At 43.9% G+C, this 18918-nt stretch overlaps 1 protein-coding gene across 3 annotated transcripts in view; it reads left to right on the forward strand.

The window, feature by feature from the left end:
* The window catches only part of GRIA3 (glutamate ionotropic receptor AMPA type subunit 3), a 273921-nt gene that overhangs the window by 60886 nt on the left and 194117 nt on the right, over positions 1 to 18918 (forward strand). For all 3 annotated transcript variants that reach the window (XM_057314146.1, XM_026520521.4, XM_048213511.2), the window contains one exon: positions 9317 to 9556. In XM_057314146.1, the coding sequence (XP_057170129.1) occupies positions 9317 to 9556 (240 nt within the window). The remainder of the gene's footprint in view (positions 1 to 9316; positions 9557 to 18918) is intronic.

An 18918-nucleotide genomic window follows, 5' to 3' on the forward strand; every position in this document is an offset into this window, starting at 1 on the left:
TGGCTACTATCCCACGTCTACCCACCACCTCCATCTTTTATCTAGTTCGCCCCTTCGTAACATCCCCAAGTTAAACACAAATAGCCAATGTAAGAGCAAGAACAGGGAGGTATCTGCTTGTATGGTAGGATTTGAAGAGCCCAAAATATCCACCCTTCCTGACTTTCTACCACTGAAATAACTCCTTTGAGATGTTCTAGGTGTGTATGCATTTTCATAAGGTTAAGGCCTTATTCTCTGTGGAGAGTAAGTCATAAGCTACCCCTGTGGTTCTTACATGGGGGACAGGGAGGAAGGAGGGAACAGGTAGTGACGTTGCCCCCCAGGGGGTATTTGATGATGTTTTGTGGCATTTGGAGTTTCACAGCTGGGGAACAATGGCAGGGCTATGGCCTCTAATATTAGAGTAGCTTCCAGGGCTGCTAAACATTCTACAATATACAGGACAGTCTATCACAATAAAGAATTATTCGGCCCAAAATATCAATAGTACCCACTGAGGTTGAGAAACCCTGAACTGACTCATTTGTGAAGGCTCATTTATTAGTCCATTAACAACTCATGCACAGGGCAGATTCTTGCTGAAATGGGAGTTGGGATGGGTATATTTTGATTGGACAGTTGGAAAAGAAAGACGGAAGAGTAATGTGATAGCAGTGCCAGTGATGGATTGGGGAAAAGACTGGAAGCAGGTGACCAGTTATGAGACTACTCTCATAGTCTAAGAGAGAAGGAATGAGAACCTGAACTAAAGATGAATAGGAAATAGATCCCCCACATGCTGTAGACGTGGAACGGATGGAACGTCACCAGAGAATGACACGTGGATGAGGCAGAGAGAGAGAGAAGCCAAAGATGACCCTGAAGACTCCAGTTGGGTGACTGGAAGACGAGCAATGCATTAGGGGAAACAGGGACAAGAGAAGCAGATCCACGGGGGGGGTAGGTGAGAGAAGAGAAATAATATGCTGAGTATGTCAATATGAAGGCCTGATACTATGAAGTCCTCCAGGTGAGGCTGTTCTATGAGCAGTTAGAAATGTGGATCTGGAGCCCAGGAAGGTGTCTGAAGCTAGAGGTATCTACCTGGAAGCCATCTGCATGGAGAGGGTGAGGTAAGACCCCTGCCTGGCACATAGCAGGAACTCCACAAATATTTGTTGAATGAAAAAAAAAATTTGGAGTAAGAAGAAGAGGACCAAGGACAAAATCTTTGGACGCATCTTCATCAAAGGGGTGGAGCAAGAGGCAAGGGAGCAGGAACGAGAAAGGAGGTAGAGCCAGCAGAGTTGGTGCTCTCGAAACAGAAGAGAGGTTCAAGGGGACAGCTTTGGCCAACAAAATCAAATGCTGCTCAGCAGTCAAGTCCAATGATGTCTGTGGCTAGAGTTGGGTTTGACAGTGAGCGGGTCATCATCAAACTTGAGAGAGCAGTTCAGTGGAATGATGGGAGCAGAAACTAGGTTGCAGATGCAGAGGGCTACAAGGTCCTCATCCCATCGTGAGTGACGATGGTAAAGAAGAGTTAGGAAGATCATTTATGGAGGTGACAGGGACCAAGAGGAGGTGGGATCTTTTAGCAAATTTTTAGACTGACAGGAAGAAGGCAGCATAGAGAGACTAAACGCACAAACTGGAAGAGCTGATAGCCATTACATAAATCCTGAGTACATCTGTTGTATTTTTGAGCTTCCTATAAAACAAAGTTGAGTCCATGGAGAATTGGAGTTCAGTGTATCATGCGGCACTCAAGAGCCCCAACAGGTAGAGTTAGGTTCAATTTAAGGAAGAGCTCCATAGTCATCAGAGCTACCCTGCAAGGGAAGGGCTACTTGGGAATAGTGAGTTCCCTTGTCGCTAGAGGTATTCAGGGAGCAGTAACATGACCTCATGGCAGGTGGTTCCTGTCCTGGATCAGAAACTGGACTAGATCGCTAGTTTCCAAACTTTTGGACTTCTCATATCAGTAATATTTTAAGGGGGGAAGGGTGAGTGGAATATAGGTTGATCTAGAGTTTCCGGCTTCTAAATTTTGTTCTGTCAAGTGTATTATTAGTATTCTATTTACTGCTGTAACAAATGACCACAAATTTAGTGGCTTAAAATAGCACAAGTTTATTATGTTCTGGTTCTGTAGGTCAGCAGTCTGGTAGGGGGTCTCACTAGGCTGCAGTCAGCAGGGCTGCATTCCTGTCTAGTGGCTCAAAGGGAGAACACATTTTCTTGCCTTTCCCAACTTCTAGACTCTGCCCACATGCCTTAGCTCACAGTCCCCTCCAACTTCAAAGCTAGCAATGGCTGGTCAAGTCTTTCTCATATGACATCACTCTGATACTCTTTTTTTTTTTTTTTTGGCCCATTCTTCCACATTTAGGGACCCTCGTGATTATCTTGAGCCACCCAGATAATCCAGGATAATCTCACTATTTTAAGGTCAGCTGATTAGCAAACTTAATTCCATCTGCAGCCTTAATTCCCCTTCACCATGTAACCTAATTCACAGATTTGGAGGATTAAGACATGGGCATCTTTTGGGAGAACATTATTCAGTCTACCACACAGACCAAATATGTATGTATGTATGAACGCACACACATGCACAAACACACACCATTTCTCATTAACACCATCATCATCATTTCAGAAGAAAAAGGACTACATACAGGAATGGAAACAAATAATACAAAGAAAAGGACTATCCTTCCTAAAAGAGGACAGTTGTCAACCTCACTCCAACACACCCTCCACACATGCATGCACACAGACGCGTGTGGACATATTTCACCAGACTGGAAACTCACCATGGACCAACACTACAGCTTTAGAAAGCACGACTAGGGGCGCCTGGGTGGCTCAGTCAGTTAAGCATCTGCCTTCGGCTCAGGTCATGGTACCAGGGTCCTGGGATGGAGCCCTGCATCCTGTTTAGCAGGGAGTCTGCTTCTCCCTCTCCCTCTGCCCCTCCCCCCCACTCATTCTTTCCCTCTCTCTCAAATAAATAAATAAAACCTTTAAAAAAAAGGAAAAGAAAGTACAACTATATGATCTCTTAAGGTCCCTCACAGCTCTAAGTTTCTTTGATCCCCTGGAATTCACGGTACTATGGTATTACCTGGAGAACTTTCTTGTGATATATCTCTATCGTTTCCTTCAGAGCTATAGTTTTCTTCTTCCTGCTTGCTTGAAATGTGATCATTAAGTCAGCAAGAGACTTCAGTTTCCTTTTTTCCCCCTGATTCAAAAGGCTATGAAAAGTGTTCTGTAAATGATATGCAATATTGCTGTTCTGATCTTTGGGGTAATCAAGTTGTTTGACATTTTTGTAATGATGCATTTTGGAATATGGGTGGTGTAATTAGCTGCTACATTGTACATTAACAATACCTGTCCCGACCCTATAGACTTGGGGACTATAAATAAAAGCGTGACAGCTGGCTCCAGCCTTGCTTGTCACTCACCATTGAAGGGAACACAGCCGGGAGCTACACTAGAGCCCCCAGGAATCCAGGATGTAGTCAGAAACAGCATCTTCGACAAGAATTTGGTGTTTTGCTGGTAGGAAGGGATGGAGATGGGCACTGTTAGGAAGCAGACAACCAAGATATTTCCTACTGGGAAGGCACAGAAGTCCCAAGAAGAGACAGCATTTTAGCAGCACAAAGGCATTATATAAGGGAGGGAAAGAGTCGGAGGACAACAGTGCATTCTCAAGCCATATTAGCAGGGTTTCTTTATTAAACCATTACTCCCTAGGAATTAGAATAGGAAAGAGCACTGAAGAAATGTATAGGGGAAGGGAAAGAGAAGAAAAGCTATGCTTACCTGGGTACTCAGTGTGACGTTGCGGGCAGTGGTTTCTGTGGGGTAGCTAACCTGATGGGGTTAACAGGGCAAAGTATGCTAGGAAGAGCTAGAAAGAGGAAAGAAACAGAGAAAGAACTATTTGGTTCCCAAGTTATATGTTAGGCACTGTAAATATTTTCCAGGTACCATATCATTTATTCCTTACCTCATGACAGTAACCCAAAGCAACACTTACAACTGAGACATCATAGTTTACTCATCTCATTCATTATTGTCTTTCCCCCTCACTAGTATGTAAGTCCCAAGAACACAGGATCTTTTTTTTCTCTCCTGTATCTCCCAGTACCTATTACAGTGGCTGGCACATAATAGATGCTCAGTAAATATTTGTTGCATGAATAAACAGCTAGCATTAACTGAGTATCTATTGCGTGCCAGGCACTGTCATAGATGGCCTCCCGTGACTGCACTCATTTTAACTTTCACAACCAATGCTGAGATAAGCGCTATTAACTATCCCAATTTTACAGATGAAGAAACTGGGTTGGGGGCCCAGAGATATTAAGTTGTCCAATAAGGGATCTCTTGAATATTTCAAACTATACAGAACCTGCCTGTGTAATCACTGTCCTATACTGAGGCTCAGAGAGGTTAAGTAACTTGCGCAAAGCCATGCAGTTTAAGACTGGCAGGGCTGTGGATTGAAAACCAAGGTCTGACTGTCCCGAAAACTGTTGCTCTTTCTTCTGTACTTCACTGCTCCGGAAGATTGCCAAGATAATGATTTCTTCCATTATCATTTTACCAAGGACTGTCTTCTGAGATAAATAAGTGGGTGTGGTTCATTAAGGATTCAGATAAAGGTAACAGACATCGCCCAAGAGAATCCTGAGTCCCAAAAGATCACCCATCAGCCAGCTGATCTCACTGTTGTACTTGGGGCTGGAGGGAGGTGAGAGAAGGCCAGCAGATGAGTCATGGGAAAGCCCTGGTGGAGCCATCTATGCAAGAGCGAGGCATTGAGGGTAAGTCACTTTCATGCCAGGCAAATCCTGACCCAGGCTGCCCTACATAGCTCCTGAGTAGGGATGGTGTAGAGATGCTGATACAGCTTTTCTAAGAAACTAGTTCATAATTCATTGCGTGACCTTGTGCAAGACACTTCCTCGCTTTGTGTCACAGTTTCTCTATGATAGGGAGGCACCAGTGGAACTCTGTTGACTCAGAAGAGCTTTACTTTATCTCTTTTATATATTGGACTTTTCCACATAAAATTTCGTTTGGAGAAATGATTCCACATGAAAAACTACACTTAAAAAAAATCACTGAATAAAATAGTCTTTAGTTCCTTCCAGCGCAAGCCTTCTTGGAGTCTAAAGACATGAACACTGTCCTTTAGGTCAGCACAGCGTTCCATTCAGCCCTTCTACAGCCAGGAATGGGCCCAGGGATCTGCTGTGAGAGGCCATTCACAGGTCCCCTGTGCCCCAGCTTCTCTCAGAAGCAGTTAACCCTGTCCTCACTTGGCAGTTGTCTTCCCCATTGGACCTTCTTTTCCTTTGTTATTAAGCTTTTTATTTTAATTTCAGGATAGTTAACACGCAGTGTTACATTAGTTTCAGGTGTACGATACAGTGACTTAATAATTCTATACATTACTCTGTGCTCATCAGGATACATGCACTCTTAATCCCCCCATTGGGCTTTCTACTTACATTACTTACACATGTTGAGATAGAGCAAGGGTAACTATGTGCAATTGTACGTGCAGGGCTGCACCCCTGTTTTATATGAAGAGACTAGAACACTTACTGATTTTCTCTTAACATTCCTTTTGTTGATGTCCACCACCGTGTGTCTGCCTGTTGGCCCACGGTAGCCTAGTGTTCCCTGGGGATTACTGCTGATCTGTAATACTTCTAAATCCTTTTAGATCAGCCACAACTGGGTTCCCTCACATCTGGTCACTCACACGTTTGTATAAGGTCTTCCTTTGTCTTGTTCTGCTTATCATCACGTGTAGGCTGAAGGACTTCCCTGGGCGCTCCTTCCTGGAGTCTGGTTTTCACATATTCAGTATGATTCTTTTTTTATAGAGTTTTAAAACAAGCAAAAATAACATTATATTGCTTAGGTGTGTGTGTATGTTTGTATGTTTTAAAAGACCATGGTAATGATAAACACAAAATTCAGGATAGTAGTTATGGAGGGAGAGCCAGGGGGATGTCTAAACAGGGGGATGGAATAGAGGGGGAAGACGAAGGTAAAAATAAGTTCTCAGTAATGTTACAGTTCTTGGGTTGGGTGATGGTTTTACGGGTGTTCACTACCAGTGCTTATAAATAAATAAATGTCATAAGTATGAAAAGTCCGTATCTAACCTAGTAATGATTAATTCTGCACCCCTGAGGTTCAAAAACAATGATTATAAGAGCAATGCAAGATTTTTTTATTAACCAGACTCTCGCTTCCATAACATACTTTTATTTTGTTTCCTTCCAATGTCAAAGGCTTTTTAAAACTCTAAGTGGATCACCGCTGTAAGTTTGCCTCTCTTCCAGTTAATTTCCACCTCAATTATTGTCCATAATTTAGTCAGATTGGGGTTTTCCTCATTGGAAATACGTTGCATTTCCCCACAAGAGTATTTCTGTCTGGGGGTCACGGATCCTCATCTTGGGCCCCGCATGCTACTCGATATGGATCCAAGAATTACCGACTACCTCCTGAATTATGTTCGCTGAGCGGCCATGATTGCTTGTTGCCAGAAAAAATACATGATCCTTAAATTTGAATTTCAGGTCAACAACAAATAATTCTTGGGGACACCTGGGTGGCTCAGTCGGTGAAGCGTCTGCCTTTGGCTCAGGTCCTGATCCCAGGGTCCTGGGATCAAGTCCTGCATCAGGCTCCTTGCTCAGTGGGGAGTCCGCTTCTCCCTCTGCTTGACTCTCTCTTTCTCTCTGACAAAATCTTTAAAAAAAATAATTCTTAGTATATATATGAACTTGAGGCATACAGAATCCTCTGTTTTACTTGCTAAAACTTGCCCTATCTCATTTGAGCCAATAACTACTCTTTAATGTCATTATTGGATTTCTGTCCCAGGGAGTATGAGTTTTAGAGTCAGACTGACTCCAGTTCAAATCCTGGCTCCTCCATCCAAGACAGAACATTTTTGTCTCAGAATTCTCATCTATTAAATAGAAATAATAGCAATACACCATGAGGTTGTTGGGAAGATTTGATATGTGTATAGTTCTTAGCATAATGCCTGGTACATACTAAGCACTCAAGGCTATTATCATTATTATGGTCAGTTGATATAGAACATTATATGCACCAGCTAAGATTTGACTTCGTTCTGCAAAACTCTTCATTTACAGAATTAATTTGGGAACCGACCTTCCTTAGCATCTGCCTTGGTGATAACCAAGGCAAAGTGGCATCCAGCTTCTTCCTTTTTGTTTCTGAATATTTCTTTTGGCCCCCTGTCATGAAGTGCCCCAGATTCGTTTCTCTAATTGGTTTTCTCCTTTTAGTATAAAGACCTTTGTCATGCCTGTGTTTGGGGGTCACTTAGAATTCCTCAAGTTGGAGGCTAGGGGCGCCTGGGTGGCACAGCGGTTAAGCGTCTGCCTTCGGCTCAGGGCGTGATCCCGGCGTTCTGGGATCGAGCCCCACATCAGGCTCCTCCGCTAAGAGCCTGCTTCTTCCTCTCCCACTCCCCCTGCTTGTGTTCCCTCTCCTGCTGGCTGTCTCTCTGTCGAATAAATAAATAAAATCTTTAAAAAAAAAAAAAAAGTTGGAGGCTATGGTCTTCCCTGATGGAGATGCCTGAATGACTGGTAATCACCTTTGAAATGCTACCCTTAAGCCAAGGACTAATGAGTTTGGCTAACAAAGGGGAACAGCCCTGATCAATAACAGGTTTAAATAGAATGCAGGGAAAGCAAGATCCCACAGACACTGAGAACTCTCTGTTTCTCACAATCGGATCAAGAAATGAATTAAATTGGTTTTCCACTTGTTATCCTCCTACTTTCAACACCTTCCTTCTTTTTGGTGCCCAATGCCTTCACTGTTTCTCCTCTCAGGAAAGACTCCAGACCCTTTACATTCTCTTCTCTGACATACCCTTCCCTCTCAAAACTAACCTATAGGTTTACACACCCTCTCTGGGGTCTAATTGGACATAGGACATATTAATTCATCTTTATTTTTAGAGAGAGAGAGGAGGGGAAAGGAAAGGCTGAGAGAGAGGGAAAGAAAGAGTCTTAAGCAGGCTCCACGCCCAGCGCAGAGCCTGCCACGGGGCTCGATCTCACGACCCTGAGATCATGACCTGAGCCAAAATCAAGAATCGGGTGCTTAACCCACTGAGCCACCCAGGTGTCCCAGACATATCAGTTCATCTTAACATGCTAACAGCTTTAAGAGAGTCTATTTAACCCCCCTCCCAAACCACAGAGTTTTTTTAGCACCCTAAACCTGAAGAAGTAAGCCTGACAGGAGCTTCCTAGCAGATAAGGGAGGCCATGCAGGATTCCTTAAATCACACCACATTATCAGCTGCCTGTTCTGTCTGCTTCGCATGAATGGAAGGGAGCAGTAGAGCAGATAATCGAAAGATCATTTCCACTTGGTTTGGGAATGCACCACACGGTGTTGTTGTAGCTGATTTGCTTTGCTAATTATGTTCTACTTAAGCTAATATTGAAATTGGTTCACATTTTTTAAGCTCATCTGGGCCAGAAGAGGGAAAGGTGGTGGGGTGGCCCACTTTGAAATGAAGGACATAGAAGTTCTATGTGTGAGCTGATAGATCTAGAAGGTAACCACAAAAGGAGCAAAATAGAACTTTGCCAATGACACCTACCTCACGTGACTCCCTGGGCACGGAAAGGCCAGTCTTTCCAATGGCCTGCCCAGAATCTGAAATCTTCGTTAGTACCCTCCATCAAGGGCTAATCATGACATAACTACGGTTAAAGCAATATATAACCTAAGAGGAGTAACACACTTCCTAGCAGACACATTAGCAATTTGTCTGACTAAATCATCAGTCCTTATTGTCACCTAGTGGGAAAAGCACTGAAAAGGTGAGACACAAGACCGTTGTACCTTGATAGGGGCATGGGTACACTAAGAGCCTGCTGGGCGGCTATGGTGGAGGTACAAGAACACCAAGTACCTTGTGCGTGACCTGGGAGGATTGCAGAAAGAGGGCAAGGCAATCTTCACCTCTTTCCTTCCCACATTTTCTTAGTTTCTTGCTCATGGTAGACATAGAAAACCTGCAACTCTATCAAACAAATTCTTCCCTTCCTTACACTTCTCTTGATGGGCAACTGGGCTTTCAAGGGCTTCTACAGATTTCAGAGATCTTGGTTTTCCTTTGAGGCATGTCCGTTAGAGCCAAAGCCTAACTATCCATTGTCTTTCCAACCCTACAAGCTGCAGAAAGGGACCATGGGGCTATTGAAATGTCTTGCTCTCTTTCTCATTGCAGTCTGCTCCCAGTTCTCGAGAGGAGTGTACGCCATCTTTGGATTCTATGACCAGATGTCAATGAACACTCTGACCTCCTTCTGTGGGGCCCTGCACACATCCTTTGTGACGCCCAGCTTCCCCACCGACGCCGACGTGCAGTTTGTCATCCAGATGCGCCCAGCCTTGAAAGGCGCCATTCTGAGCCTGCTGGGCCACTACAAGTGGGAGAAGTTCGTGTACCTCTATGACACAGAAAGAGGTAAGAAGAGGCATCTGCTCTCCTCGTTGGATATTCGTGTAACTGTGGTGTTCAGCACTCCTCAAATCATGTTTGTTCCCTTCTCTTTCAATAAATACAATCTAATACTCTTTTAAAACTTATTTAAATTCAAGATGAATTTAAATTAAGACCAAAGAAAATCAATGCAATGGTAATTTTAGAATCTAATTTTTCAAACTAAATAGGTCCTCCCACCCCCAGCCACGGAAGGGTTTGGGACTCTCCTGGTTGCGTCACTGTTGTTGAAAAAAGAACTCTCTCCCCGCCAAAATAATTTAGGGGGTCTAAAATGCACAAAGTAAAAGCATCTTTGTCCAAAACAGAGAGAGGCCCAAGCTGGAAAGTTTCAGAAAATTAATCCTATCAGAGAGTGTTATTATCCCCATTTCAAAGATTAGAAAGCTAAAGCCCAAAGAAGTGCTTTTTCACTGGGCCATTTAACCACGGAGCTGGGGCTGGTGTCAGGATCTCCTGCTTCCAGGGCTTGTTCTACTGGATCACAGTAAGTCTTCAGCTTGCCAGGCCTCCACAATCATCTGATGGGACTCATGAGTGGAGAGTAGCTAACCTGGGCTTTGGGAGTGGATGTTTTTTCTGATAGTGAGGTAATAAATTGAGGACACGTTCTATTGAAACAGTCTCAGAAATTAAGGGTCTGATCTTAAATAGTACACCAGTTAGGTGTATTCATTAATTACATATTGCAAACCAAGGGATCCTATCACCAAAAGATTCCAAAAAACAATGTTAATTTATCATTTGTTTGCCTGTAACTTTGGTTATAGGCTGGGGGTGGTTCTTTCAGACTCAGAGAAGGAAGGAACAAATGGGAGGCCTGTCTGCCTGAGTGGTATCAGATTTCATGAACCCAAAGCAAGAGACCTGAGTTCTAGTTCAAGCTCTGCCATTTAACAAGCTCTCTGACCTTGACTAATGCACTGATCTCCCTTGGCCTTGTCTCCTCCCCTAAGGTGCCTCTCTTCTTAATGTAACATTCTATGAATTTTTGAGATAATATCCTAGACACAGGATACTTTGTATCTTGCTACTAACCCTAACTTATATTTTACCAGTTAATTAGTCAAACAATTCTACAAGTTGTTACCACCCCCCAATGATATGTTCCAGTCTTGTGAGAGATGCTTATATAATACAGTTCCAATGGGGGTGGACAGAAGAGGACACTCATGAAACAATTCGTGAACAACATGGAACACTATCAAGTCGAATGCTACACTACAGACTCTGATTGCTCTAAGAATTGTGAAAAGGTAGCATCCCAGGAAGGTAGAGTTTCGGAGAAGGCTGGCCAGATGATCTAGCTGTAGATTGCAAGAGGAGAAGGAGGTGTGGTTTGGAGAAGGGGAAAAGAGATGAACCAAGGGCAGAATCAGGAAGGAGTGCTGTATGTTCACGCACAGCCTTGCCTGAAAACGGTACCAAAAAGGGTTTCAACATTCAGAGTCACAATTTGCTAAATTCTAACGCATTTCATTTCCTTCAAACACTGAGGATGAATTAGCCTATTTCCATGTACTGTATATGGTGTACTCCAGTGCGAAACAATCTAAATTTCAGAACGGAAGGTTGTAAATCAGGCAGCTTCTCTCCTGAAACCTTTTGTAAACTAAATATCAGTTATACTAATACTGTAACCTCTCATTTATTCAAAAGCAAAAGATACAGTTCATGTGTTTTCTCCTCATCTCCCATGGCCCTTCTTTGCCCATGAGCTGTCAATTGGAGGAAAGGAAGCATAAGTCCAACTAGGTCTATTTCTTATCCTTGACTCTTTTCTCAAATCATCTCACTAAATAGTTTGGACAATTCTGTGGTCTTGGAGCCAAAAGAAACCTTTCTTATTCATGTGTATTCATATTTTTTTCTCTATAGCCATTTAGCCAGTAGGACTGATCTGGTCTGCCCAAAAACTACTTTCTATAAACTTTTACACTAACTTCCTCCTTAGAAAGCCTTCTTGAAACACTGAACCATGACCCTGTTCCAGTATTTCCAATGGCTTTTATTGCCTACACTGGGGGGGGGAGTGGTCTATTCTTCAAGGCTCAACATAGTTATGCCTCAGCCAACTAACAAACCTGTTGTCCCTATGTTACCTCATGATAACCTTCCACTGCAGGCAGCTCCCATTTTCCACTGTTGCCCAAATGTGCCGGAACTATGCTTGGTCTCAGCAACTTCACTTCTACTACTACCTAGAATTCTCTCCATCTTGATTATGAAAATCCTGTCAGTGCTTCCATTTTTCAAAACCCACCTCAAACTCTACCTCTCCGAGGTAGCCTTCCCTGGCCACTACAGCACATAGTCATTCATTCAGTCATTCAGTCACTCAGTGCTAGGGTTAAAATGGTGAACAAGATAGACATGGTTTCTGCACCTATCCTAATGGATAGGACCTAATTTTAAAAAGATTCTCAGTGATAGCCTCATTGAGAAGGGGCATTTAAGCTGAGAACTAAAGGATTAGGAGAGAGTCATGTGAAGAATAGAGGGAAAGTGTTGCAAGCAGTGGAAATAGCAAGTGCAAAGGCCCTGTGGCAAGGAAGAGTTTGTCATGTTTCAGGAACCAAAAGAAGACAAGTGTGGGCAAAGGGGAGTGAGGAGGTTGAGAGGGGCCTGAGATGAGACTGTAGAGGTAAACAGGAGGCAGAGCATAGCCATGGAGAATGGACAGAAGGAGCATGAATTTTATTCTAACTTCAGTAGGAAGTCTTTGGAGGATTCTGAACAGGGGAGTCACATGATCTAAGTTTCTGTAGAGAATGAAATGTGGTGCAAGAATTAAGAAGGGAAACCAATTAAAAAGCCACCATGGTTATCTAGGTGAGAAATAACGGGAGCTTAGACTAGGCTGAAGATGGAGAAAAGTGGATGGAGTTGAAATACATTTTGGACACAAACAACAGAACTTGAGGACAGGTTGACTGTGGGATGTGAGGGAGAGGAAGGCTTCGTGGATAACTGCTAGGCTTTTGGCTTGAGAGATTGGGTAAAATGGTAATGCTGTTTACTGAGGTGACTGGGCAGGAGGAGAATCAGTTTTGAGGAGCAGAGATCCTGCCCACCTCTGAACATCCACAGAACGCTTTTGTCCATGCCACTCACTTGGCATTTAATGTAAGCGTTCTCCATTGTTATTTCCCTGGGTCTGCCATATACCTTTCCAAGCCCTTCTCTCCAGTATGATAATAAACAATTGGTTAGCCCCTAGATTTATACTTTGTGCCTACACTGGTACAAAGCTGGGGACGTATTTAGTGTTTTCCCAATGCCATTACTGATTCATCAACAGTAAGCCCATGTCCTTTTTCGTTGTTGGACTGAGAGAGAAAGACAAAGGAGGGAAGGAAGGAAAGTAAGAAGGAAGGGAGGAAGGGAAGGTGGGAGGGAGGGTGGGAAGGGAAGGGAGAAAGAAGAAGGGAAGGGAAGAAAGAGGGGAGAGAGAGAACCCAGTTTGTAAATCAAACCATGAGGTACAGTTCTTTAAAATATTCAATAAAGTATCTATTGTGTATTTCTTCATTTTCTACAATAATCGTCTATTGCTTTCATAATAAAAATTATGGGGAGAAATTACAACTATGAAATCGAATTTTAGAATATTTTAAATTACATAAGAGAGAAATGGAAGACAGAGACAGAAGGGAACACCTCTAATTACATTCAAATAAGCTAAATATATAAATGATGTGAGTCTACTGTATAAGGGCAGGGTAAGTGAGAAGCTGAGAAATGGGTTACACAGCTGAGGTCATTTAAAAGATTTGTGGCGCAGTCAGGGTAACATTTCCCCTGACGTTATGAAACAGCGAATGGATTTCAAGGCTTTGTTGGCTGCACGTGGGTTTCTGTCTGCCGAGAAAGGTCTGGTTTTGTGTTTGCAGTCTTCACTTTGCTTTGTTACCAAAATACCATGTCGTTTCATTAATACAAAGTTGAAAATTCTGCTCTTGGTGCTACATACAGAGAAATTCATTTCTTGGAAAAATTATGAGGTTGACTAAGTAAGATATCTGCCCCTCTATACCCTCTCCCCATCACCGACACCTCTTATTTTATTTACCCAGGGCTTCCCACTATGTCACTTCTCTACACCTGCCCTCCCTGGCGGGAGCAAAGCCTTAATCCCTCCCAACCTGCCTCTACGCCTCCACAGAAACTTTCCTGTCCCACATCTCGTCTCCACTGATTAATAGACTTTCTCTGCAAGTGACAACAGTTCAGCTGACCAGTGTACTCACGCTAATTTCTCTATGGCTGTTAATGACGTGATGTGTTAGTGTATCCAGGGAAGAAATTTCTAGTCAGGTAAGGGCCTTCTGTGGCATGGAACCCTAGTCCAAAGCATGGCTTTCTGAAGCTGGGATCCCAGGCACCACAAGTCCAGTTGGGGGGCCTTTTGCCGACGCAGAAAGTCGTAAAGCCATGCCAGGGAGGTGGCCACCTTTTCCAGTTTTCTGTTAGGCCTGGCTTTTGGGTACAAGTGACCTAGTTCTCTGTGGTGCTAACATTTCCCCCAGAACAGCAACATACTTGAGAACTGCAGCCAGACTCTCTCGTGCCCCTGACATCTCTCCTTGCCTTCAATGGGCACAGCCCACAGAGATGAAAGGTTCTGGCCCAGGCTGTGGCTCTCAGCTTAGATAATGAGATAATAGTTCTAAGTGCCCTTTGAGGCAACTAGTCCCTACCTTCTTGCCAGTGTTCAATAAACTGCTGTTTCCCATTCTCAACCTGAAACTCCCTACTCAGTTCCCAAGTCACTCTCTGGAAGTCAACAACCTTCTAAAGGACCTTTCTATTTGCTCTAGAAAGTTGGGGCAGAAACATGGGTGGTGGCAACAGGTAGTCCATCAGTCACCAAGCAATTATTGGGCATTCTCTAGCGCTAGCCTGTGCCAAGCCACTGGTAGTATTTAAGAGAGGCAGAGTTAGCTCCTGCCTTTGAAGAGTTCACAATCCTGTTGCTGAAACAGTGATTTATCTCAGGGGCCTGGAAAAAAATAATTTTTAACCCAACTGTTCCCTCATCCAGTAATGACACGTGCGTTCATTAGAGCAGACACCTTGCGAAAAGATTAAAAGTGTTGCCAGATAGCGAGGAAGATGGGAAAATGTTGGAAGAGCCCGAGGGCTTCAGAGGTAAAGAGATTCCCCCCAGACGAGGAGAAGGGGGCCTTTCCTCAGAGGAGTGTTCTCAGTTTGACTGGATTCAATGTCACACACCTTCCTGCATGCTGTTATTTACCACCTATTTACGCAACCTGGCTTCGTCCCTCCCATCCAGTTCTACGTTCCCAAATAAAGCACAGAATCTGTCTCCCCTCTATGTTTCTGTCTCTGTTTCTGTCTCTTGCTCTCCCTCCCTCCTCCTTCCTCCTTCCCTCTCCCTTTTTACACACACACACACACACACACACACACACGGGCATGCGCGCACACGCGTACACATCCCAGTACCAATCAGTAGCACAAATCAATAAATCCCTATTATTGGCATCTTTTTATCCTAAGATAAAGCAGTTTGATAAGAGCAGCTGCCATCTCTTACAAGCACTCACCGCGCACTAGGCTATGAGTTTCTGGATTACCATACTGAATCCACATGGCATCCCCACATCTTTACAACTGAGGAAACTAAGGCATGAAAAGGCTACATTATGGCTCCTAGGATCACACAGCTCGGTGTGCTGAAGTAGCAAAACCAGGATTTCAACCCAGGTCTGCCGCATTCACTGCCCCAACATACTGTCTCCCACACTTCTAGCATTTGAAAACTTCTACCTCTTCCCTTAGTCCTTCCTTCAGCCATTCTTCAAAGGATTTGGTACCTCAACCCTCCCTATCCTAGGTGTCCTCCTGTGGATTTACTGCCGGGGTCGATTCCCTTCGTAAAGCCTGTTGTCCACAAGTGAACAAAAGAAGTTGTGGTCCCAGAGGTCCAGGAATCCAGATAGGCAGCAGATCAAAAATCCAGGTTAAGGGGCCAATGAGTAGCAAAAGTAGCAAATGCAGCCAGACAGGGTAGGGGGGTTTCCTGTGGTGCAAACTCATGGATTGCTGTGGTGGGGACCCGGCTCTGAGGTGAAGTGAACTCAGAGATTCCTCTCTGGGGCGGAAACAGTTCCGAGCAGAGAAAGAGCTGAACCTGCAGGTCCTCATCACCATGGCGCCATTTTGGTTGGAGAAGAAGAAAGCAAGGAGAGACAGACGATAGGTTCTACCATGGCTACTTGGCAGGAACTTGAAAAAAAAGTAGCAGGTACCTTGATGTAAAAAAAGGAAGAAGAAGGAGAAGGAGAAGGAGGAAAGGAAAGGAAAGGAAAGGAAAGGAAAGGAAGAAAAGAAAAGAAAAGAAAAGAAAAGAAAAGAAAAGAAAAGAAAAGAAAAGAAAAAGGACAGACTATCGTGGATTTTTTTTTCTCCTCCACTTTAAGAACTGAGTAAAGGATGTGCGAAGGTAACAGATGGCTCCAATTCTAGTCATGTCCATTTGCCTTCTGGGAAAAGCAAAGCCAAGAGAGTTTTTATTGAAATTCAAGCTACTTTTTACATCTGAATAAATTAGGAAGGCCCAGAGAGTACATTATGCTGTGAGAGACAAATACTAAATTCCCCTGTTTGAGCGGCAATAATCAGGGTTGACAGTACCTGAGACATTCGGTAGCTTCTGCGGCCTGCCTAATCTATTGTGATGAGTCCTCAACTATGAGAGCATCTTGAGAGCGTGCGCAATAATAACAGTGAATGACTATTTGGACTGGATTGTGAATAAAAGACTGCACATATGTCTGTAATGAGAATTTCATTGAAAATGAAAATACCGAAGCTGTCATATTTTTTAATACTTCGATTTGCACATCCTTGACTGCTTTGGGGCATAAAAAGAGAAAGTGCAGAGCAATTTGTTGTCAGCTCTTGAAATAAATTATCATTTAAACACTTCCTCTCCACAAAGGTTATTAGCTTAGTAGCTTGTTCTTGGGGTTGGACCATCAGTAGGGGGAAAAAAATTGCGAGACATTAAACTACCCTTTCAAAAGCTGAATATTAGTTACTGTGGAAATTGTTCTCGTGGCTTAACATATTTTGCTGTAGCTCTCCAGTGCTACAGATTAGACTGCAGCGACTATTAATAAATACTGTCATATTTTACAGCTGTCACGCAAAGCTGAAAAAAGGCTTCACTGTGATTAGATCCTGTTTACTGTAATATTTCGAGCTCAGCCTCAGAAAGGCAGTTTTCCTATAAAGGTATTTTCCATAAGTAGACTATTTCTCCATCAGACAACATGACTAATTTTAATGTATCATTAACTCCTTGGCAGCCATGAATTTGAGGTTGAATTGACTTCACAGCCGGAGATCCATTCCTCTCCAGAGACACAGTAAACTAAACTGTCAGATTTTCTCTCTTGGGTTGTCCTTCATATTCAGAGATGGTGTGACCACTGGGAGATGTGCTTCAAGTCGTCACCCCCCCCCCCAACATGCACGCAGAAGGACAAATTTGCACCGGTTTATCCACCTTCTTTTGCCCTGTCCCTCCTGTGACCGGTTGCATGGTTTGCAAGACAGCTGGTCAGGATTTAGGGCACGAATGACACTTCAGTGGGCTAGCTAGAAATTCTGCTTCCTGAGCTAAAATGCCATCATAAGAGCAAAAGAAATCAATCTCCAGCCCCCCTACCATGTATTAGCTGTTCGGAATGGGACTCACATCTCTGAAAAAAGGAGGTGACAGCTGGCAGGGTTGCTTTTGCCTGACCTTCCCTTGCTTTTCACCCAGCTCCTTGAGGAATTAACCCTCACTAAGCTGAATATCTCGTTTTCGATGAGTGGGTGGTCCTGACACTATCGAGGGTGCACGGATATGTTCTGTAAATTCAGAGTGGACCCCAAGAGGTCCTTGAGAAGGCTTTCTAAATGTTCCTTGCAGGAAGAGAGAGACTGTGGTGTAGACCTACAGCTGTGGCTTTAAGATTCGTCCCCTGGAGCCCCTTTAGAAGACAGTTAAAGCCAGGGCAGGAGTGTGGTGGAGGTTAAACAAAAGAATGCATGTACTGTCTTTAGCACCAAGCTGGACGTAGTCATGTGCTCAATAAATTTCACCTCTTATTATTTTATTATCATTATGGAATAGTGGTCCTCGGTGGGGAGGGCAGGTGATTTGGCCCCCACAGGGACATTTGGCGATGTCTGGAGACTTTCCAGTAGTGCAAGAGGCCAGGAATGCGGCTAACGTCCCACAGCACACAGGACAGTGCCCACCCTCAAAAGAATTACCTGGAACAAAATATCAATAGCGCCAAGGTAGCAGCAGGGTCAAAAGACAGATAGATGGTCGCAGGAACTCCTCAAGGGGTTGTCAGTGAACCAATCGGGCATTTACTGAGGGTCTCCTACTGTGCATAGATGGGTGTTAAGAGCTAGTAGGCTCAACAGGAGATAGAGCCTTCGGCTTTGAAGAGCTTCTATTATGGTCAGTGAGACAGGATAAGACTAATGCGCATGAAATAAAGATAAGTGTAAAACAGCATAAGGCAAGAGCTAGATTGTGTAGCACAGATTTGAAGTCCTGTGGAATCCAAGTAAGAGAGAGTTCACAATAGGCAAGCGGGACCCCTCAGGGAAGGCTCAACAGAAGAAGTTAGACATTTTTCTAAGCCCACCACCCAACTAGCGATGACCTTGCCTTGATCGGTAAGTCCAAGTTGGTCTCTAGAACCAAAACAACATGGCATTCCCAGCAATGCTCCCAAACATCAGAGCTCAGGGCAAGAAACACAATTAAAAGAAAACCCCAAAAAAGGAACAATGTTCCTTTTACTAAATGGAAAGCAATTACAGAGCTGTTTGAAAATAGGCAGTAAATAAAAGGAGGGAGGAAAATACTGGCAAAATTCCATTCCCCCCCTCCCCCGACTAATCCCGTAGCAAAAGTGCAGTTTGCAACAAAATCAACGATGCTCTCTCCCTCTCTCTTGCAGTCAAACACACTGCTTGGCATCAGCACCGCTACACATGACGCCTTAGCAGAAAAGTGGACAGAAGCAAGGAAGACAGGATATGAGTGGGAGGTTAAGGTGGAGCATGGCTCGCTCCACCCCACCCTCCCCTCTTCCCCTCCCCCTCCCCCCAGGCTTACCCCCTTCCCCAGTCTCTATGGAGCACCTTCATTCAGGGGGAAAGTGGGGGCCCTAACAGAGACTACATCCCTCCCCATCTCCCTGGATCCTTTCCCGTCAATAAGTTGCCAGTGTCGGCTGCTCTCCTGCTTTGTCGACTCCACAAACGATCTGATTAATTCTCTGGTG

Source organism: Ursus arctos, chromosome X (assembly GCF_023065955.2).
Source record: "Ursus arctos isolate Adak ecotype North America chromosome X, UrsArc2.0, whole genome shotgun sequence".
Classification (NCBI taxonomy): Eukaryota; Metazoa; Chordata; class Mammalia; order Carnivora; family Ursidae; genus Ursus; species Ursus arctos.